A 23763-nucleotide genomic window follows, 5' to 3' on the forward strand; every position below is an offset into this window, starting at 1 on the left:
TCCATTCTGGAAGCTCTAGAGGAGAATCTGTTTCCTTTACCTTTTCCAGCTTGCGGAGGCCACCTGCATTCCTTGGCTCATGGCCCCTTCTTCCACCTTCAAAGCCTGCAACTTAGCATCTTCCAATCTCTCTCTCCAACTTTACTTCCATTGTCACATCTCTCTCACCTTCCTGCCTCTCTCTTATAAGAATCCTTGTAATCACATTGGGCCTGCCCAGATAATCCAGGATCATTATCCCATCTCAAAATCCTTAATCGCATTTGGAAAGTCTCTTATCAGGTAAGATAACGTATTCACAGGTTCTGGGGATTAGGATGTGAACATTGTTGGGGATGGGTTGACACTGTTCAGCTACCCCACTGAGGGCGTACTTTTTGAATATAAAAAAATGAAGAGTTCATGTTCTTTGTAGGGACATGGATGAAACTGGAAACCATCATTCTCAGCAAACAATCGCAAGGACAAAAAACCAAACACCGCATGTTCTCACTCATAGGTGGGAATTGAACAATGAGAACACATGGACACAGGAAGGGGAACAACACACTCCGGGGACTGTTGTGGGGTGGGGGAAGGGGGGAGGGATAGCATTAGGAGATATACCTAATGTTAAATGACGAGTTAATGGGTGCAGCACACCAACATGGCACATGTATACATATGTAACAAACCTGCACATTGTGCACATGTATCCTAAAACTTAAAGTATAATAATAATAAAAGAAAAGAAAAAGAAAAAATCTTTTGATGTACCATAGTTAGAAAATATGTGACTTGTAAACAGGGCAGGGAATGACCTTCTCATGTGCATTCACTGTGAGCCAGGACGAGACCAGGTGCCTTTTATACCCCCCTCACAACAACCCTAGAAGGTAGCTTCCATCATTATCCTTTTCCAGATGAGAAGACAGACTCAGAGAAATTCAATTAACTTGCCCAGCACACATGCCCCATGTGTGGAATCTAGGTCAGCCTGATCCCAGAGCCCATGCTTATTTTTCTTATCCCACATCTCCTTCCCACAACAGAATGCCTCATCCTGAGCCTCTGCCTATGCCTAGATGAGGGGCTAGGGTAACAAATGGAATGTTTGTCTTTCCATGTCATAGTGAGTCTTTTTTTTCTTCTTTAATCAATTTCTTTACATAACAGTTAAGGGAGTAGACTCTCGAGCCAGGCTTCCAGCAAACAAACCCCAGCTTGCCACTTACTAGCTGTGTGACCTTGGGCAAGTTACTCAACTGCTCTCTGTCTCTGTTTCCTCATCTATAAAATGGCAATCATAATTGTATATGCTCTTACAGAGTTTTAGGAAGATAAAATCAGTCAATACAGATAAAATATCTAAACCAGTACCTACTCTAAGTGTTTGCTATACCTTATTAAATAAAAGCATGGTGGAAAGTCAGGGACAAAGATGCTACAGTGTGAGGGGAAAGAATGAGAGGTTCTTTATCACAACCCACAGCTGGCCCCTGGCAGAGCACAATAAATGGTATCAAGGTCTAAGTTCTCCATTCTTTTTAATGGAATGGATAAAACATATTTCTCATCCTATAGGACGGTTATGAGAATAAAATGAGTTAAAACATGGAAGGAACTTAGAACAGTACCTTATCATCATTTTTGTTATCAACATTAATAAACTGGTGGTTGTGAGGGTGCTTAAATACGCTCACCTCAAGCAACACAAAAAACTCAATAAACTAAAAATTAACCACAAGTCCTGAGAGTAATTACAATGTTCTATTTGGGTCCTCTGGATAAACTGAGGAAGAAAAGAATCAGAGAAAGACACTTCTAGAACAGCACTACATATCTATTTCTTAAATCCTATTAAGAACTTCCAAATTAATACTGAGTGCTCAAAGTACTGCTCAGCTATAGGTAATGAAATCAGAATAATGGTATGTTAGAATCCTCCAGCTACACACACACACATTCAGGCCAGCTCCCTCCCTGGTCTTTCCATCTGTCCATCCTACCCATCCTGTATTTACTAAATGCTGACTACATGCCCAGTCACCAAAATGACAGATGCTTAGGATACTCAAGTGAAAGACATGGTATCTCCTTCAAGAAGATGAGTAAACAGACAACCACAAGAGAGTGTGTTATGTTAAAGGCAGGCACAGGACACTTGGGGACACAAAAGATGATAGGCACCTCATTAGGTCAACACCTTGAGGAAACAAGTGACCTGAATATTAAAGGTCATAGTGCCCAGGAAGGGGCAAGTGGGAGATCAGTCCTGGCAGACTGGACAGTAATTTATCTGTAAATAAGTACTTTGTATATTACCAGAGTACAAAGGCATGAGAATACATGGCCTTTTTGGCATACTACAAGGTATCTGGTCTCGCTGGGGCGTAGAGATTGAGTGGCCAAGTGGCAGGAAAGGATGGTAATCAGATCTTGAAGGATCTTCTATTCCGTGCTAAAGAGTATGGAGAGGGAAATGGGAAGGCAATGACAGTTTTAAACAGGCATGACTGAAGAGACAGACAGACGTGGAGGTTGTTGCCATCTTTGAAAGACAATGAACGATGGCCAACACATAAGATAGTGTGTATATGCCGCCCTGGGTGGGAAGCAGTGGATGCTTCCTGCTGATCTTGGCCCTGAGCTCTTTCTACTTTGCTTTAAATTCTAAGTGGCCTGTGGACTTTTCTTCATTCCTTCTTGGTTCTGCAACATGTGTGTGCCCTTAGGGCTGTGTAAAAATAGGCCCAGGGAAGAGGCAACTCAGCTGCCCAAGGATCTCAGACACTCCCCAGGCATGTGGCCGGCTTTCTGGCAGCTGTTGGGAGGGCTCAAGGTCACTGGGCCTGGAAACCTGATCCCACTGCAGATGGCCTTCTCCTGGCCCAGGAGGCTCTGGAGAGAATGCAGCCAGAGGTACCTGGCGCCAGGGCTCTTTGAGGCCAATTCAAGGAGCTGCCTTTCACAAGGGGCCACCTGCCCCTGTTTCAGCTTTCATGTTCCCATCAGCAGGTCAACTCAGGCCCTTCCCAGAAATATTCCATCTCCTCCCTTTTTGCTAACTCTCAGCTAAGCCTAACTGGTTCTGCTGTATCTGCAGATGAAAACTAAGGAGAACAAGGCTTGGTGAGGTGGAGACTATTTTTATGACACCCCTTCTCTGTCACATAGGTAAACACCATATCTCTGAAAATAGACTTGGGTCTGAGCTCCAACTCTGCCTCTCCCTAGGTAAACAATCTGGGACCAAGAGCAACCTTTTAAATCCTCAGTCCCCATGTACAAAATATAGACAATAACTGCATCTTTATCACAGGGCTGTTTTGAGTGATTGAGTAGGCTCTCAGCACATAGTCTGGTGCATAGTGAGTGCTCAGTAAATGTTAGCTCATTAAAATCTCATGGTAACCCTGCGAGGTGTTGTTCTCTTCCGCATTTCTCATAGAAGGAAGTGAAGTGCTAAGGCCAAGTGGATTATCCAGGGCCACTTATGATGGGACTGAGCAAGACTGACCACACTGCTCTGTGACATGAGATCTCTCAGGGGTTTCCTTTGATTCCAGTGCTATCATTCAGAGAGATGTAGGTATACAAATGAATTCAAACCCCACTAAACAAGCCCCCACCCAAAAGCAGAGTTGGCTGTTCCCGAGGCATGTCTGTTTTTTTAACAAATACTTAAATCCCTTGAAAAATCATCAAAAGAGCTAACATCAACTGAGGCCAGCAACTCTGTGGCCAGCAACATGCCAGCACTTCATGTAGATTGTCTCATGGAAGCCTTAAAACAACCCCATGGGGCAGGTACTGTTACCACCTCTGTTATAGGAACTGGCTCCCTTAGAGCCTAAGGGACACACCTGGGTTACAAGCAGTTGGCCTTCCCAGCCCTTGCTCTCAGCTGTGAGGCCTTGCAGAGGTCAGAGGTAAGACCTAATCCGACTTCACAGAAAAGAGACTGAGGAGGACCAGAGAAAGGAGGGCTGGAGCCAGGAGCAGAGCTGAAACCTGACACTGCCATGTTCCTTCCTAGGCTGCATCCCGCTGCATCTCCCCAGGTACTGGCCTCCTGCAAGGGGCAGCTATGGTGGCCCTGTCCTGGGCTACCTACCCCTACTTATAGCAGCTTTTATCGCTCATATATGGGGTTCCACAGCTTTTATTTGGGAAAATGAGGGGTTCTGCTTATGGAATAGAAGTTAGAAAATCACTGCCTGGCCCTTCTCAGTGCCTAAGTGCAGATTCCTACTGTCTTAGGAACTCCAGTGCTGGCATTTTCCACAGAGCTCCCTGAAAGGACAGGGTGAGAAGCAGAGTTGTGCCCTACGCAGCAGGGGCACCAAACCTGGAGTCTATGGAGCCCCAGGGCATACATGAGCTGGCCTCTGGGGTTCATGATCTGCTCAGGTTGTATGCAAAATTCTGGGGTAAGTGCAATTTGGGGAGGAGAGAGCCAGAAGATTTCTGAAGGGTTCTCAGATTTCCGAAAGGTTCTATGTCCCCGAAAACATGAATGATCACTGAAAGAAATCTTCATTATCATAGTAACTGCCATGTATTGAGTGCAGATTATATGCCAGGAGAATAGGGATAATAAGATCACCCGCATCAAAGGGCTGTTGGGAGGATGAACTAAGGGGACATGCTGTATTTGTAAAGCACTTAGAATGGTGCTTGGCACAAGGCAAACACTGTAAGCTTTGGTTATATTTTATCACTTTAGTTATTATTATCCATTATTATCATTTTCATTGCCTCATTAGTCTTCATGAAAACTTTATGAGGTATGTATTATTATCAACCCCACTTCATAGAACAGGAAATATGAGGCTTCAAAGAGTCAAGTAATTAGCTCAAGGCTGCAGAATAGCAGAAAAGGAATTAGAAACCTGGCCTGGCTGGTCCCCAAGCTCAGGCTGACCCTCAGTCTAGATGCACTGAGGGAAGAAGGCAGGAGGACTCCTTGAAGAGCCCGGGAGGAAGCAGGGGCTCAGCGCTGGGAGGCTCAGCTGACCCCAGGTCCAAGATCAGCTAAAGGGGAAAGCAGGCCTGGGGCTTTTTTGCTGAAAAGGCAAGCAAGCCTCCCTAACTTTGCACTTCTCCTAATCAACAACAGAGAGCCAAGCTGCTTAAAATAATAATGATGAAAAAAGAAAACCACCCCCTGCCACTGGCTATTCCCAAGCTCCAAAGTGAGCCAATGCCCCCAACGTCTTTAGTACAGTGAGTTCAAACTGGGAAGCAGGGCCGCCCCAGCACCCGCTGGCTAACCTCCAAGCAATGTTTTTCCTTCCACACTAACACATAACTCTGCTGAACACACCACTTGAAAGCCAAAGAGATGCCCCTTGGTTGCCATGGCAATGTTAAATAGACAAAACATTTTAACCAGCTCTGACGCACACACACAAACTTATTTAAGGGCCAAGGGGATGAATTTGGTGGGGGAGAGGGAATGGGGTGGGAGTGTTGTTTCTAAAGCTCCATCTCCAAGGATTTGGCCCCAAAAGCATCTGGGTCAGACTGAAACAGGGCAAAGGGCTCCTTAAAAACAAGTCAAGGCTGGGCTTGCTCCAGGAAAGGGAAGCCACTGCTGTGCCTCTCTGCCTTTGGGTTACAGACCTGGTGCCATTTTACCAGGGTCAAGAGGAGGGCGGGACTGAGGGTTACAAATGCTGATGGAAAAGCATCAGGCTTGAGTCCTGGGGACAGCATCTCAGTTTCTCACCCAAAAGGTGTGTGTTACGCCAGCCCACAGCAGAGTCAGAAGGACTGAATGTGTGATGGGCTCATAAGCCTTAAAGCACTGTGTAGATGCACATTAGTGCTGATATAAAAATATTAACAGCCGTTTCCAACTGGGTTGTGTTTCCATTTCCAAAATTTCATGGCTGAACTTCTGTTCACAGGAATTGATGACCTTGAATTTTTTCCTCTAGAAAACTTTGTTCTGAGGTTTCTCCCCCAGATGTAGGAATCTGTGTGATGAAGCATGCACAAGGCTTGTCCCAGGTCTGAAAAAATGTCTGTACCTATGAGTCTGTTGTACTCTGGGCTCTTCCATGCCCCTTCTTTCACCTCAGGTACAAGAGGACAAGGAGTTGATGCTGCCGAGAGGCTAGAAGAGCCTCACCAGACACAGTTCATGGCAATTTGGTACAATCAACGGATGATTGTAAAACCTTCCTCTGTGGGATCCATGATTTCCTCAGGTAAACCCATTCTCCAGAAATGGGTTCCATGCCTGGCTGTCTCCAGCTGGAATCCTCTTCCACCCATCATCTCTTGTGGTGAACTCTCTGACCTTTCAAGACTCACCCTTTAGAAGTTATTTAGGAACCTTCCTTGCCCTGGGGGTAGAATGGGTCCCCACAGTGCCATGCACAGATGTCTGTGGGAGCAGCTGCAAGTCTATTCTTCTAATTGTTCTCTGGTCTCTTGCCCACTTATCTGAGTTCTTTGAGGGCAGGTATCACATGTTGGTCACCTGTGTATTCAGCTTGGCCTAGCCCAGCACCTCGCATTAGTAGGCACTCTGTGACTGCTTGCTGATTGACAGTCTAAAAGTACACAATGCCAAGCCCATTATGATTATGCACTGCTGTCCCTGGAATCCTCTAGGTCATATTCCACAAATGTCTGCTTTCACTTCCCTATCCTCTGGGAAGACAGCAGGAGTTACAGCAGAGAACAGAGCAGCTGGGCAGTCTAGTGGGTTAGGAAGGGTGAAGGGAGGGACAAAAAGGTGCCCTCTTCCAGGGCTTGCTCCTCCTACAAAGCTCATGCTCCTAACCTACTCTTGAGCTGAGGATACAAACTGACCCACTGAAAACTGGAATAGCACCCACTCCATTCCTGCTCTGAAATAAAACTCCTTTTGTCTCTACTATTAAAGGGCCCTAAAGGTGCTCTATCTGTTTTCTTAGGGAGTGACCGCATTAACTCTATGCTGATTTTTTTTTTTTCCTAGCAGAGCCCGTTACCCTCCTAACAGGATACACTTCCCAAGTTCTCATCTCATTGTGTGTCATCTTCCTTCTGCCATGCTTTCTATATATCTTCTCCTTTGGTATCCTCCAAACAGGCAATATTTAGTAAACAACAAATGTTTATTATTGGCCACCCAGATAAAGTCTAATTGGGAGGTTAACCACCTAGGAATCTAGAAATGGTGGCTCACACCCTATGCCATCTTCTCAAATTATACTTCCCATGAGCAAAAATGCTTTAACTCTATATATGCTTGTGTGCACACAGGTGTCCTATTAGCCAGAAAATCATCCATGCCTGTCTATCGAAAGAACTTCCTGTGTAATCTAGTGAGTGCTGCCTTATGAATTTGTCATTGTTTTGTGATGTAGGGGCAAGAACAATGATCCTATTGTCCTTCTCATCATCCTACTCATTTCCTACAGAATAGAATGACTGTGGCAGAGGTTCTTACGTTTTCCTGGACTCACATCCTGTATGCTGAACTACTCTCTGCTAGGCTTACCACAAGACTGTGTCTGCCTCCCTACCCCTAAGCTGGAACTAATTACACAGACAATTATAGGATTTTATATTCTTGTGTTCTAAAAAAAAAAAAAAAAAAAAACAGTTCACACACACAAAAACAAAAACAAAACAATATAGCACTGGCATGGCTGAAAGAGTTATGGAGAAACTGCAACACTGCATTGGTGCTATGGTAGTATTTATAAGTAACTTATTTACATATGGAAATAAATTTGTAAAGAAGAATCTGAAGTGACAATATTACAGGTTGAACATCTCAAATCTAAAAATCTAAAATCTAAAATACACCAAAATCCAAAACTTTCTGAGCATGACATGAGGCTCAAGGGAAGTGCTCAGTGAAACACTTTGGATTTTCAGATTTGGGATGCTGTAAGTATAATGTAAATATTCCAAAATCCAAAACATTTCTGGTCCCAGATATTTCAGATTAGGGCTACTCAATCTGTATAAGCTTGGAAGTAGACTCTAACAACACGCAAAACCTCCAATAGAAGGTGCTTAGAATACAGGTGCACCAAATAGAATAAAAGGTTGACAATTTCCACATATCAGTTCTACACACACATTATAATGGGCTGCGGCAAGTGCATCAGTATCTATCCTGGAGGGAAATAATGCATCTGTTTCATATGAAGATAGGACTACATGTGTAGCATGCCTGCACTAAAATTAAGTCTTCTATCATCCAAATTTTCTCAATTATTAATACCCTAGACAGCTGCAGTAGCTGCAGCAAAAATAGCAGCCCAGCTTTTCCAAAAGTCAAAGCAGCCATGAGATATCAGCCTGGGGACTTTCCTATGTAAGGAGTGGTTGGTCTTTGAATCAAAAAGAAAGAAAACCTTCAGTGGAACAACAACAACAAAAACTTGTTTCAGAATATAAACTGGAAAATGACTTCCCTTCCATACATACACTGACATCTTTATATTAAAAATGTGCATTAAAAAAGCCAGCTAAAAAGGCTGCCTATTTGCCCAAGTCACTGGCATAACAATTCAGAAAACTAAACAGTAAACCCAAGGAATGCCAATCACTTTGGTTTATTCTGAAATGAGACCTATCAAACTGTGCCTACTCAAAGGAGGTAGGAAGGGGTTACAGAAGCAAATTAAGCTTTTTTTTTTTTTTTTAGATTTCTGGAAGCAAATGAATATCCAGCAAAAAATAGTTGTCCTTAAGTTGCCGCCTTCATGTTTTAAATAGGTTATTAGTGTTATCTTAACAGACTCTGAAAACATACTTTTTTTTTTGTAAATATTCATGCTTGAAGTGTGTTTTGAAGTGAAAAACTAAGCCAATGTTTTCTGAACTCAACAATGACCATAAATTTTAATTCAAAGATTATGTGCAGGACATGCAATAAGAAAAAGAACAGATTTTTAAAAGATTCGTTTTGGGGGTTATGTATAAAGCTATAATATCAGAGCTTAAATGCATCATGCCAGAGAGAATATCACTTGCAAAGGTTATGTTGAAAAGCTTCAGATGTGACTGCACATTTCACATTTCCTGTCACAGTTCCGATTTCACATCATTTTAACCTTTAAAGGCAATCTGACCACATGCTCCAGTTTCTGATTAGTAAGATACCATCACTTCATCCATGCCTCAGCTCCATACACAAACACATATTGATGTGGGTCTTTGAGGAAGCAGAACGAGCCATAACAGTTCAAGTACTAAACATGTATATGTTTGTACCAGTTCTGCATAATTTGTGTCTAAGAGCAAGGACAATATTTCACTTTAACTGTCTCACAATCTACATAAAAATCACAGCCATTTTTCAATAAATGCCAACAAATGTCAGAAAAGCAGAACATGGCTACTTGGAAATAGCTGTGAGTTTATTAATATAATCCCCTGGAGTAAAGCATCTGGTATGAAAGTTTTCAAGATGGTCAATATCATTTAGAGGCAGGGCTTGCTGACAGAACTCAAACATTTACTACCTATGCACCACTTACCATTTGGGATCTGTTCTTTGGACAGCCATTGATGTCTTCAATCTTTTCATTTGCTGAAAAAGGAAACACAAGTCAGAAAAATAAATCACCAGAGAGACACTTTAAGTAGTGATGTTCAGGACACTTGAGGCAACCAAGTCCTAAGGCCCATACCAGGGTTTGTCCAATCAGTGCAGGCATGTGAAATACTGAGACACATCTAGCAAGCTTCAGGACTTACTCATCGAGCTGCCGTCCTCCAGGGACAGCTGGGGCAAGGTCGTCATCTAAAACAGAGACAACTGCATCGATGACAGTCTTGGAATGATGGGGCATCGTGGAAATGCTTGGAGACTGGGAAAGAGAGTGAGCTAGCTGTGATTGTGCTTTAGGCTCTTGGAAAGGCAAACACAACTGTCACAAAAGACGGAATAGTTCAGAGTGGATCAGTCCAGCTACAACTCAGCTCCCAGGGACAAAAGCCACAAATGAAAGCATCTCACTCCATCTTTGGCCAGACTAATATTGCTTTTGTTTGTCCTAATAACCATTCCCAAAGCAGTGGCAAATGGGGAAAATGAGAAAGTGAGACTTCATCACTTTCTCACTATGTGACTTGACCAATGCCACACAGTAAGTCCAAATTAGATCAAGGGACACACATATGTGAAGTCATAATAGCACCCAGCTACTTAGAGAAGTGATGGAAAGAGGTTGCATTGCATTCACAGGAAATCAAGTACTAATACAAAGGAGGACTGGCCCAGCTTCCCTGGGTGAATGCAGTTCATCATAAGTATGGAGGAGTCCCTGGCACGACACAGTCCAAAATATCTATGGAGAGACTGTGTTTGAGAATACAGCAGCACAAGAAAGGCCGTAAGCATAGTGGTTAGAACACTGGCTTTGGAGGCAAAGATACATTAGCGTGAATTCCAGCTGCAGAGCTTCTTAGCATGTGACATCAGGCATGTCACTCAACCTTTTTGGGTCAGTTTCTTCATCTATAAAACACAGTTAATACTACCTGCTTCACAAGAGAAGCAATGAGAATTAGATGATGCCAGTAAAATGCTTAGCACAGTGCCCAACACGTAGTAAGTATTCTCTAAATGGTAGTATCATTAACCCAATAATATGTATTATATATAAAAATTTTCTTTTTGATATCTCTGTCTCAGTTTGGAAACTCAGCTAGGGCTCCGTAGTAAAGAACTAAGGGTTAGCCTCCTCTTGAAACCTTTATAAGCTCCCTCTGCAATCCCATGTCCTCACCCACAGAAGGGTAAGATACACTCAGGCCTCTGTCCTCACAGCACTCTTGTACCTGCCTCTGTTTTGTTCTTAATCATCCAATACATAATTCCTCCTTTTCTTGTTTCCCCAAAATATGCTGTGAGAGCCTGGCAGACGTGTATAGTTTACCTTTCACATCTGTATCCTTTGAGCTCAATAACTGCTCACAAAATTGAATTCCCCAAATAAAATCATATCATATTTTAATAAATGATACCTAAAACTTCCAAAAAGAGAAAAGCCATTGGAAACTGTCTGAAAAAGATAATAGAATCAAAGTGTCCCAAGCCTCCAAGATTTTAGAAACCTGAATCATTATCTCAAATTGAATTATTTTTTCTCTACTGTTTCTATCTTGAGACAGAAGTGAAAATTAAGAAGCAAGCTAGTGGCAGAAAATTGTTTAAAAATCTAATTACCATAAGACAGACTGGTTAGTATATATTCAGTCTAATCTACACCTTTTTTTTAGAACTTGCCAGAAGTAATAGATGTTAAGGTTTATGACCCACCTGGGAAAATCCCAATCTTCAGAGATCTAATTGCATTTTCTCAATTCCTCTTAATATAAGAACACTAGGATAGGCATTGTAGAAAGCCTTGCTCCCAAAAGAGGTGCCATGAAAAGCACAAACAAGATGCCCACTGAATGGAATAACTCATGGATGTTTGTTCTTCTGTTTACCAGAAAATATAATGAGCCAGAATATATTGCTAGCATGTAAACTTCATAAGAACAGAGATTCTTATCTGCTTTGTTTTCTACAGTCACCCCAGAGCTTAGTACAGTGTCTGGCGCACAGGAGCCACACAATAAATACTTGTTGAGTGGAACTAAGAAATAAGTCTTCTGAATATCTCAGTGAATCAAGAAATCTTGATTCTTGAACACTGAGATGAATCAAGAATAGCTGCCTATTTTCAGGCAGCTATCCTTCCACTTGTAATACAGATGTACATACTAAAGACCAAAAAAACCAAACACTTGACAAGTGGCAGTCTTTCATACCTGGGAAATTATGGCAGGCATGAGCTCTGACCTTGGATTTTGACACTTAACATTGGAGAGAATAAATATGCAGCTTTTGAGAATCAAGGCCAATCAAGGTGTCTTCCAAATGGATACTCATGATGGCCAAAGTCATAAGTCATTGGATTCTGATCAATACCCAGTTCAGCATTAGGTCATTAGCGCTCATTACAGTGAAGGATGGATAACTGTGATCCTAATAAGTCATTTGGGACTTTTAAAGATTCTTTATATGCCACCTGAATAATGAAACTAAAGGGCTTGGTCTAATTTCTCATCTAATTCCTTTTCATGGTCTGTCACCTAAACCCAGTCAAGTGCTCTTTAAATTTAAATATCATGGCTCTTACAAGCCTAATACTTCCATTTTACAAAAGTCAAAATAAACTGATGGGGTAAAGCCTAATTATAACCACTCTAAAGAGTACATGGGAAGAGATGAATCAAATGACTAATCCAATCTCAAAATAAATAATTAATAAAATTACAAAATGAGTTTTGAGCCTCCTAGTTTCCAGTTTCATATACTTGAAATATTTCTCCTTTACTTAAATTCCCAGGAATTCCTATGGTTGTCATAAATAATTAGAGTGCTAATAGCAGCTCTGATTCTGCTGGTAAGAAGGAAGAGCTTGGTCTTCAAAGCTGAATTTAGTAACTCAGGGCAGGGGGTCTTTGGCTGCATCCCAACAGCAGATAATCAAAGAAACAAAGGCACTTATCCCCAAAGTCCTCATCTGTGATTAAAACTGCCATCCTTAAGTGCCAATGGTAATTTATTTATCCCAGTGTATTCAAGACTTTCTTAGCCTCACTAATGCAGTAACCTGCCTGCATGCAAGGTGACAAGTTAGTGACTGGAAAGCATCAGTGCACTTTTAAAATAAGAACAGTGGTATCAAGCTTATTACTTTTCAAAAGACTTCATTAAAGGATTCAGAGCATTTCAATATAGCTTGTGCATCTATGCACTTATCATCCCTGGCAGTTAACAATCCTGCCAATGGGAAAAGACAAAAACTGGCTCCCGAGAAAGGTAAATGACTTACCCAGGGTCACATAATGGTAGTAGATCATCAACAGAAAGAAGGGATAGTCCTACATGTTGTCTGAATTTCCTGGTTGTGTTCAGAGGCAGCCCAAATGGTGGTGGAAAAGAAGCTGCTATCAGGTCTTCCCACTTCTAAGAAGAAATTCTGTCTCTCTTTGCTGCCTTTTTCTCCAGTCCTCCTTTGTTCATCTTTTCCTTCCTCTCTCAACTCTTATCCGCTTTTCTCCCACCCCTTCTCTCTCCCTCCCTGCTTCTCTTGCTTCAACCTCTTCTGGCATCCTCCCTGCGTGACAGCAACGTAAGCAAAGGAGGGAGGCCTGTCTCTCTCTTGATTCATGCTGTTTATCCTGGCCTCTTAAACCTTCTTAATAATTCACAGAGATGCCACTGTGATGGGCCGGCAGGCAACTGCCAACTTGGGGAAGCTCATGACTCAAGAAGATAATCACACTAACAAGACGCTGAACACACAGATCCAACCTTAGCCACCAAAGGAAGGCTCCTAAAGAGCAGCAGCAAAAGGCCCACTTTCTTCTGCCTTATAGAAGATGATGGCGGAAAAGTCCCAAACAATCCCACTATCTAGGAAGCCCAGCTCCAGGGGTGTCTGGGATAGATGAAGACTTAAGAACAGCGCATGTAAAAAGCATTTAAGGCCAGGCATGTGGCTCACACCTATAATCCCAGCACTTTGGGAGGCCGAGGTGGGCAGATCACTTGAGGCCAGGAGTTCCAGACCAGCCTAGCCAATACGGCAAAACCCTATCTCTACTAAAAATACAAAAATTAGCTGGGCATGGTGGTGCATGCCTACAATCCCAGCTACTCGGGAGGCTGAGGTGGGAGAATTGCTTGAACCCGGGAGGCAGAGGCCTCAGTGAGCCGAGATCGTAACACTGCACTCTAGCCTGGGTGACAGAGTGAGACTCTGTCTCAAAATAAAACAAAACAAAAACCATTTAAGATTTTCCTTGAAGTTACACATCAGATGTTACTTCTCAGCCTGAAAAATCAACTCTTCAACCACTGGCTCTTGTTCTTAGGCTAAAGCCCAAAATTCGTTGCCTTATACCTGGTGGCCCTGCCTGACTTTGTCTTGCTGGCCCTCTGGCTCTCCTCTCCTCTCTACACACTATTTTCTCTGCTGGCAATGCCCTCCCTGACTGCTTTGCCTGTCTCACTCTTAATAAAGTCTGAAGTCTTGGCTTATAGGTAAGTTCCTTGAGGAACCTTTCTGTGATTAACACCTTCCCACCATCCCCACTCCATCATAGGTCAGGTCTTAGCACCTGACCCATGATAGAGTAGGTCCTCAACCATGCCATCATCACTACACTCCTCCTGGGCCTAGAAAGGGGCTGTCCCTTACAAGGCACAATCTTGCTGCCTACAAATTTTGATAGGCCTTCATTTAGATATGTTTTCTTTTTAACTTTTCATTTTGATATAACTTCAAACTTACAGAAAAGTTACAGGAATAGTATAGAAAATTCCCATATACGTCATCCATTCTCCTTTCCTTTCTCCTTCTCCTCCCCTCCCCCTTTTTATCTGTAAGGCACACATATCATCTTTCTTCTGAGCCATTTCAGAGTAAGCCACATAGATTATGCCCTTTGCTTCTTATGCTTAGTGTTTATTTCCAAAGAACTAGTATATTGTCTTCCATGGTACAGCTACAAATTCTGGCAATTTAACACTGATTTAATTCCAACATTCCAGTTTTGCCAATTGACTAAAAAATGTCCTTTAGGCCATGTTATTGCTCTGCACAGGATGCAGTTCAGGATCATGTAGTGCATTTAGCTGTCACATCTCTTTAGTCTCCTTCATCCTGGAACAAGTTTCTCAGCCTTTGTCTTCCATAGCATTCACATTTTTGAACAATATAGCCCAGTTTTTTTTTTTTTAATAGAATGTTCCACAATTTGGGTTTGTCTGAGATTCCTTATGATTAGTTTCAGTTTTTCCATCCCTGACTGGAATATAGCATAACTGACGTTGTGCTCTTCTCAGGGTATCACCTCAGGAAGCACATGACATCCATCTGTCCCTCACCAGTGATGTAATTTTGATCACCTAGTCATGATGTGATCTGGATACTCCAATTAGTGCTTACTTTGTTTCCCCTTGCAGCTAATAAGCAATCAATAGACAGATATTTTGAGACTATGCGAAAATCCTGCTCCTCCTCAAATTTCCCCCTCTAGATTTCAGCATCCATTGATGATTCTTGCCTTAACTCCCATTCACCAGATGGTTGCAACTCCCTCTACCTTTATCAGTCAGCGTTCTCCTGTAGAGTCCAGCCCTCTCTTCTCCTCCATTGATATATCTATTTTTAAATGTATCTATTTATTATTATAGGCTTGTGGATTCCTATTTTATTTAGTGGCTATAAATCCACTGTTGTCCTCAATTGATTTTGATGTTCACAATGTCCCCAGATTGGATTATTCTTTGTAGCCCTACAGGGAATGACACTACCAAGGGGAGGACCTAATAAAAGAAGAGCTGCTGTGGTCTGAATGTTTGTGTCCTCCCAAAATTCATATATTCAGGTTTAATCCCTAATGTAATGGTGTTTGGAGATGGGGCCTTTGGGAGATAATTAGGTTATGAGGGTAAAGATCTCATGAACAGGATTAGTTCCCTTATAAAACAGGCCCAAGAGAGCTTGATCATGCCTTCCACCATGAAAGGACATGGTGAAAAGATGGCTGTCTGCAAATGAGGAAGTGGGCCCTCCCAAGACACAGAATCTGCCAGCACCTTGATCTTTGACTTCCAGTCTCCAGAATCATAAGAAATAAATGTCTTTTGTTTATATGCCACTCAGTCTGGTATTTTGTTATAGCAGTCTGAATCTAAGACAAGAGCTTTTGAAGGATTCCAACTCTCCACCATTAGAACTAGTGCCTGAAAAGGTGGTAAGCTGCCCATCACAGGAAGTAATTAATAGAGGTTGTTGACTACTTTTTATAGAAGCAATTCATTCATCAGATCAGAGCTTTTAAAGGTCCTTTCCAAACCTGACTTGAGAGCTTTGGTAGATCCCTAGAAAATAGAAAGGTGTGACATACAATTTAGAGGAATGTTTAGTGGAGTACTAAATGTTGAAAAGGGGAAACATTCAGGCCACCTATTGGAAACAATCCAACCCAGGCTGGTAGTGAATAAAATTCTTATCCCTAATCCTCTCAACTTTTCCTGAACATCACTGCATGCAAGGCACCATGCTAAATGTTGGGAACCCAGAAAGGAAGACAACTAAGACCCAGGCCCAAGACAGCAGCTGGTGGGATGATAGAGGGAGGTCCCTCTGGTTCTGTGTGGGGGAGCTAGGAAAGGTCTCAAAGAGAAACTTCCTTTTCAAGAATAAGTAGGAGCTTGCCAGTCAAAGAACAAGTACAGCCACTAGAATTCTGTCCAGTATAAGATGAAGTCAGTAAGATTCCAATTCTGGGAAAATTTTATGTAGATATATATAAAATTTTATGTAGAAAATTTTATGTATGTATATATAGATATATGGATATCTATATATATCTATATATATCTATAAATATATATCCATATATCTATATATACACACATATGTGTATATTAAATATGTGTACACATACAAATATATTTTTACATTTTCTTTTAATGGGCATGTATGGGGGAAAGCATGGACTTGAAAAGCAAAGTGTTCAAATGGCCAATAGTTCAGCATCCTAGTCAGAAGATGCTTCTCCCCTCTCTCACCAAGAGACCTGTGTTCATAAGACAAACTAAGAGTAAATGCTCTGAGCTGGCTGATAGACAACTGAGGAAAGAAGTCACACAGGAGATGCCTACAACTGCTGTCTTCTCACTCCTCCTTTTAGTCTGTTCTCTACATACAGAGCAGAGTTTCCAAACCCCAGCACAGCCATTCTGGCAAGAGAGTCACATGCTGACATCCAGCCTTACTTGAGTCGTCTCTGGACAAAGCGATCCTGTGCTGGAGGGTTTAGGGAAGCAATTTAGTGGCCTCAGGTGTGGCCTGGACAACTGGTGCTAACTTGGGTCTCTGGAACTGCAGACCAGTACCCTAGGCCTAAAGATGCCACTGTCTAGGGAAGTTCATCTCATCTGAATAGATTCAGGGAAGCATCATCCTGAGCAATGATAAAACTGCTAACTTACATTTTCATAGCACTATGTTTAGAAAATGCACAACATACATACTCCCATTTGCCTCTTCTGAGCCCAAGGCAGACATGACTAATCTATCACAACATACTGACACAGATATTGAGACCTCATCATCCTTCCATACATACCTTTCTAGGTAGCTGCTGCCAAGTGCTATCTGGAACATGTCATAGATTTCAAACTTATGTCATATTTGATACCTAACTTGAATTTCATAAGACTGCTGTAAGATCAGACAAAACAAGCATGAATATCCTCATTTTAAAGATGGAGAAACAGGCAGCAGAGCTGATCCCACAATCAGGAGGGATGGAGCTGGAATGAATGTAAGACCTCTCAGTATGATCCTTTTTATATTCCCTCTCTTGCTGCCTGTGCTAAAACCTGGGAAGTTTTCAGGTAGAAACACTCTGCACAGCTGTAAAACTCAGTCAAAGTAGGCCCACATGCATAATGTGATTCTGCTGATGTGGGCTTCAAAACCCAGCTCAGATGCAAGTTGTATTTCCATGACGATCCTACCAAAAAAAAAAAAAAATGGTACCCCTTCTTCTGAGGTCTCAGCCTTCCACATTTGTTATTTATTCTTAGCAAGGAGAACAGTACTGGAACACATTGGTGCTCAATAAGTGGTTACCAAAGTGAAGGAGGACAAAGTCCTGCACTAAGTTAAGCATCTCTGGAGTAAAAAGTAATATAATACAGCAGAGCAAAGAACAGAAGCTTTAGAAGCAGACTGGCTGAGTTAGAATTCCCACGGAGACTAGTCAGGTGACATTGGACTACTAAGCTTCACTGGGCCTCAATTTCTGCATCTGTGAAATGGAGAGAATACCACTTACTTCAAAAGGTATTTGAGAAAATGAGAGAAATTTTTAAAGAGCTTTGGACAATAATGATGAAGAGGAAGAATTGGAAAAAGGAATGTGGCAGACAGACTTTACAGCGACCCCTAATGATGCCTGCACTTTGGTATTCATGCCCTTGTATCATCCCATCCCCTTTGAGTGTAGGGACCTGAGACTTGCTTCTAACCAATAGACTATGGCAAAGCTGGTAAGATGTCATTCCCATGATTATGTTAGGTTAGGTAAGATTCTACCTTGTTAGCAGACTTGTTCCAGAAGCTTTCTCCCATACTGGCATTGAAGAAGCAGGCAGATATTAGGAGGCCCATGTGGCAAGGAGCTGAGAGCAGCTTCTAGGAGGTGATGGTGGCCTCCAGCTGACAGCCACCAAGAAGCCAGGGCCCACAGTCTTATAACAGCAAGAAAATTAGTTCAGCCAACAAACTGAGTTGAACATAGAAGCAAACCCTTCCCCAGTTAAGCCTCCAGATGAGAATGCAACCCTGGGCAACAGCTTGACTGAAGCCTTGCAGAGGCACCCAGCTAAGCTATGCCTAGAGTTCTGATGCACAAAAGCTGTGAGATAATAAAGACATGTTGTTTTTAAGTGGCTAAGTTTGTGATAATTTGTTATACAGCAACAGAAAACTAATACAGGGAGAGGAGGAAAAAGGAGAAGAGGAGAATCAATGGCAGGTAGTCTAAGAAATCAATCACAAGACAACAGGGAAAACAAGCTCCTTTCTCTTTGAATGGCAGCAGTAGTCCAAAAGTTTCAGCTAAGGCCAACCTTCTGTGTTTTCAGGTACATACTCCACGGATTTGAGCAGAGCTCCAACTATGAAAGACTACTTCTCACACTTGAAGGGTAAGCAACTTTTCCACAACAAGATGCCAGAGAGGCTGGGCCCTGTCCTCTCCTTGCACCTTCTCCCTTGGCCAAGGCTACCAGCGACAATAATCAGGCTAATGCTGTCCAATTGACGTCTAAGCCTCCTCGGTCTGCTCTGGGCTCTCAGTCAGGCCCATGGGGTGGTTACCTTAAGGCCCAAGGCAAAGCTGTGGCCAGTATCCACCCACGTGCCTTCACTGGAGGAACTCTCTCCTCCCAGCACATGGCCAAGGCATGAAAAATTCCACTGCTCAAGTTCCCTTCCCCTAGTATTAACCAGGACCATCTAATCCTCTCTGGAGTCTTAGCCTTTGATTTGTCAGACCCAAGTAGAGTTGGCAGGATTAAACCAGCCCCACGTTACTTTTTTATGGAAATATTTCCAGAGTAATCCACAAAAGTGCCATCCAAAGGGGGAAATGAGAGAGCCAGAAAGATAATGGGAGGCAAGAAGTGGGGCAGAACACCTCTTCCCCAAACCACCAGCATTTCCCTCTGGCCTTGGCCAGCCTTTCTTCTAAGAGAATCAAGATGATAGTTCTGTGTATGTGACCTTAACAGGAAAAGCATAAAATCAAGCTGGTACTCACACAACTTAGTCAAAACACGAATCAAATAAATTGTCAAGACATGAGACAGAAAGCTGCCTTCTGAGAGATTTCAGTGTTCTGTTCCCCTCACCCCAGCCTTTTGGGATGGCTCCACTGTAATTCATTACCCCCAAGGTAAAATCTGCTCTTACCCACAACCTGGATAATCTGGGCCAGGAGGACGCCATCTGTCACATCTTGCTGGAGATCCTTGATGAGACGCTTGTGGCCGGATTTGGCTAGATAATGATTGGCCCAGTCTGTGTAGATCTGCAAAAAAAGCAAACAGGCAACTTTAGGAAGCCAGTCGGATCCCCTCTCAGAGTCTGAGGCAGCTGCTCAGGCCAGCACAGTGGCCACTGTCCCATTGGTGAGCTTTCGGGGCCAGCCAGCACCATTAAAATTCAGTGCATTGTGCTGATCACGCATTCAGCTAACCATAGCTGGGCCTTAGCCTATTGAGAGAACTGCCGTCAAGATTCAGGGAAAAACTAAAGAAAGCTTCAAAACATGCAGAGGGCTGAATGAGACAGGGGACACAGAACTAAACAGTCTGCTCCAGACGGCTTTGAGAGGCTGCAGCTTTGAGAGGCTGCGACTCTAGATGCAAGCAAAGTCTCCCCCACCCCTTCCCATCTTTTTCTCTTTATTGAGAAACGTATGGGGAGGTTACCACCCAACAGGCATCTCTTAATGGGCCATTTCAGGGTAAGGAGGGCTATTGAGCTATTCTGAGTTCTCAGGAGCCTGGGTCCCTTGAAAAGAAGCCAAGTATGAAAACAGAGCCCCTTCAATTACTCTTGTGTGAGTGAAGTTATTTATGGCCTCACAATAATCTCAAATTTAATCGGTTTAATTTAAAAGCCAGGCATCATTTTCACTGTTGGGATTCTGTGAACAAAACCCAGCAAATTCCAACATATTTAAACACAACACTGTTGTGTGCAGCATTTTAGAAGGCAAAGACTGGCTGACCCATGGAATCAGGAGAGCAGACCCCCTTGGGGAACATATCTGACCTGCTCTTCCTGGTCACAGAGTGGTCAGGAAAGAAGAATATTTTCTTTCCAAACGGGCCAACAAGCACAAGAAAACTCTTGCCTGAAAATTTTCTCCCCAACCATCAAAGCCAAAAACAAAACAAAAAACCTTCTGATTTTGAGTGCCAAGTTCCATGCATGGACTTGTGAGTTTGCAGAAGAGTGTATATGTGAACATGTAGGCCTTAGGGTATCAGCACCTCTTTTTTTCAGATGGATAGGAACAAATGATTGGTCAAAAAGAGAATGTCCTGCCTCAACTGGTTAGTGGCAACAGGCTCAAGTACTAATTCCATGATGTCTCCACCAAAATTATGAAGGTGATCATTCTACCTCAACCAGTAGGCCTGCTCCGAGGATCCATGTGACTCCCAGAGCAGCATATGGTCTCATCCTCACCCTCCATCCTGTTCTTCCAAATGCCTTTCCCAGTGTAATCTCACACAATGGTCATCCCCCCACCCCCACCCCCCACCAACACTCCTGGAATGGGAACAGGAGCCGGGGTCAGATTTGCCAAGCAGAGACCTTCTAAGGAGACAGCATCTCTGGCTACTCCACCTGGGGACCATGAGGGCCTCATACCAGGAAGGGATGAGGTGGAGCTGCATCTTCTGGTTCCTGAAGAGATGAGAGCTGTAACACCTGTCCACCACCCACCCACCTAGAAGCTCTGTCTTCCACTGCAAAGGTACACCCACAGTGTCCTTCTATTTCACAACACAGCCCAAGGATCCAATCCTTAAATCCATGCTAGTCTCCTTCCTCGTGACTCTCCAGTTGTCAGAGACCAACAATCCAGTAAAGCAAGAGTATTTTCAATTTTATAAGCACAAAGAAGGCTCAGGAAGTAGACCATCGCCTTTGTAATGACAATAGCCAACTTGAAATTTAAAAGATCATTAAAGAAAATTAAGAGGGAGAGAGGAAGGAAAATAAACATTAAAAGGAAAAGAGGCAGACATGGGTTCTGGTCCCGGTTCTGTAGGCTCCACAAGAGTAGGGATTTGGGTCTGTTTTGTTTAATGATGTATGCCAAGTACTTACAAGAGCACATTTGAAAGAGTGCTTTATGCAGAGAAGGAGCTTAATAAATCCAACTAACATACAGTGCCTACTACATGCCAGGCACTGACATAAACATTTTACACACGTTAACTCAGTCAATCCTCATTCTATGTGGCAGAAGTTATTATTGTGTCCACTTTTCAGAGGAGAAAACTGAAGAGCAGAAAGGTAAAATAACCTGTCCAAGGTCACAAATAAGTGGCAGAGCCAGGATTTGAGCCCAGACTAACCTATTTTACAATCCCTTTGACATTCTACAATGCCTCCCTGAATACAAATATGAATGTTGATCGAGTTATTCATCTTCCGTGGCATCCTCCTACTGACTCTAGGTTCATGTCTCTATTATGTTCTCAGTGAAAGAATTTATTTTATTTTTATTTATTTTTTCCCTAGACAGAGTCTCGTTCTGTCGCCCAGGCTGGAGTGCAGTGGCGTGATCTTGTCTCACTGCAACCTCCGCCTCCCGGGTTCAAGAAATTCTCCTGCCTCAGCCTCCCAACTAGCTGGGATTACAGGTGCACACCACCACGCCTGGCTAATTTTTGTATTTTTAGTAGAGACGAGGCTTCACCATGTTGGCCAGGCTGGTCTCTAATTCCTGGCCTCGTGATCTGCCCACCCCAGCCTCCCAAAGTGCTAGGATTACAGGCATGAGCCACCACACCTGGTCCCAGATTTTAAAAGTAATCGAAACCCAAACCTAGATCTTTCCCTTGCTATCTGAATGCCTTTGGATAAGTGACTCTACTTTTCTGGGCTTCAGTTTACTCACCTGTAAAATGAGTACAATAAGGCCTGCTTCAGAAGGTCGATGTGAAGACTCAGAGTGGCACTGTATGGAAGTGCCTGTCCTGACCCATGCTGGGGCTCAGGAAGTGAAGGCAATTGGGGAGGAGAGTAATAAAGAGGCGTGCTCTGGAACTGACAGAGTTGCTTTAATCTTAGCTTCTATGCTATCAATTCCCTCTGTGCCCTCTGGCCTAAGTGTTGTCATTTGCAAGATAATGATACCTACATCATTGGTATTATGAAGATGAAATGAGCTCATACATACAAAGGTCACAGAATCTGGCACATGCTAAGTGTTCAGTAAATAAAAGTTAATAATAAAAAATTTTACTAACAGCTTCATGAAATGGGCATAACAAAATCAGCCACAGCCTCCACCCTGAATCTCCAGGATACAAATGACTTAAGGATTTCTTCCCCTTCTCACAGCCAAATTTCAAGAGTCTGGAATATCCCCTACCTGGAATAACAAAGTATGGCAGAGTGTAAAAGAAAAACAAGTCAGAAACCGGCCAGGCTGGTATATAAAGCAAGGCTTCCTTCCCTAACTAGGGGATACACCACACTGCTCTCTCAAACCCTGGAGGGATTTCCTCAGCCACGTGGGAGGGACCATGAAGTTTACAGTTTAAAGCCACGTGCGCCTAAAACATCAGCTGAGTGAGAAGTGAACATCAGCAAGGGCTCAGCTGAGTGGGATGAGATGCTGGTGCCTCAGCTCATCCCTTCTTAGATGATTAAGATTCTTTAAAATAGACATACTGTCTCTACAACTAGCCTTCTTTGTGAGTTTGCACAACACAGCAAGAAGCCAAGGTTAAACTTATTTCAACAAGTGCACATACACACACACTGCGATTGCAGAGCCACGGTGAGGCCACACAAGTATCAGGTACACTCACAAGAACTTCTACAAGATAGAGTGGTTGGAAACGGCTCTGCCAAAGTGAACTTCTCATTCTGAAACAAGAGCTCTTCTCTCAACTTTAATTTACCTACACATCAATGCCAAACAAACTTTCCTAGGGCGCAGCTCTAATCTAATTACCCGTTCAAAAAATCATCAATGGCTCCCCACTTCCCACTGAATTAAAGGCAAGCTTGAGCCCAGGAGTTCAAGACAATCCTGGGCAATGTGGTGAAACCCCCTCCCTACAAAAAACACAAAAAATTAGCCGGGTGTGATGGCACGTGCCCATAGTCACAGCTACTGAGGAGGCTGATGTGGGAGGATCACCTGAGCCCTGGAGGTCAAGGCTGCCGTGAGCCATCATGCATCATTGCACTCCAGCCTGAAAAAGGAATGAAATTCTGAAACATGTTACAACATGAATGAACCTTGAAAACGTAATTCTAAGTGAAATAAGCCAGATACAAAAGGACAATATTGCATGTTTCCACTTACAGAGGTACCTACAAGAATCAAATTCATAGAGACAAAGTAGAATAGGGGTTAAAAGGGTCTGGTCAGAGGGAGGAAAGGGAAGTTTTATGGGTACAGAGTTTTGGTTTGGGATGT

At 42.9% G+C, this 23763-nt stretch overlaps 1 protein-coding gene across 9 annotated transcripts in view; it reads right to left on the reverse strand.

The window, feature by feature from the left end:
• Positions 1–23763, reverse strand: part of NAV2 (neuron navigator 2) — a 779302-nt gene that overhangs the window by 272914 nt on the left and 482625 nt on the right. For all 9 annotated transcript variants that reach the window (XM_063671085.1, XM_063671084.1, XM_054438543.2 and 6 more), the window contains 2 exons: positions 19497–19614; positions 9477–9529 (listed from right to left, as the gene is read on the reverse strand). In XM_063671085.1, coding sequence (XP_063527155.1) covers positions 9477–9529; positions 19497–19614 — 171 coding nt within the window. The remainder of the gene's footprint in view (positions 1–9476; positions 9530–19496; positions 19615–23763) is intronic.

The sequence above is a fragment of the Pongo pygmaeus genome, chromosome 9, assembly GCF_028885625.2.
Source record: "Pongo pygmaeus isolate AG05252 chromosome 9, NHGRI_mPonPyg2-v2.0_pri, whole genome shotgun sequence".
NCBI classification, from domain to species: domain Eukaryota; kingdom Metazoa; phylum Chordata; class Mammalia; order Primates; family Hominidae; genus Pongo; species Pongo pygmaeus.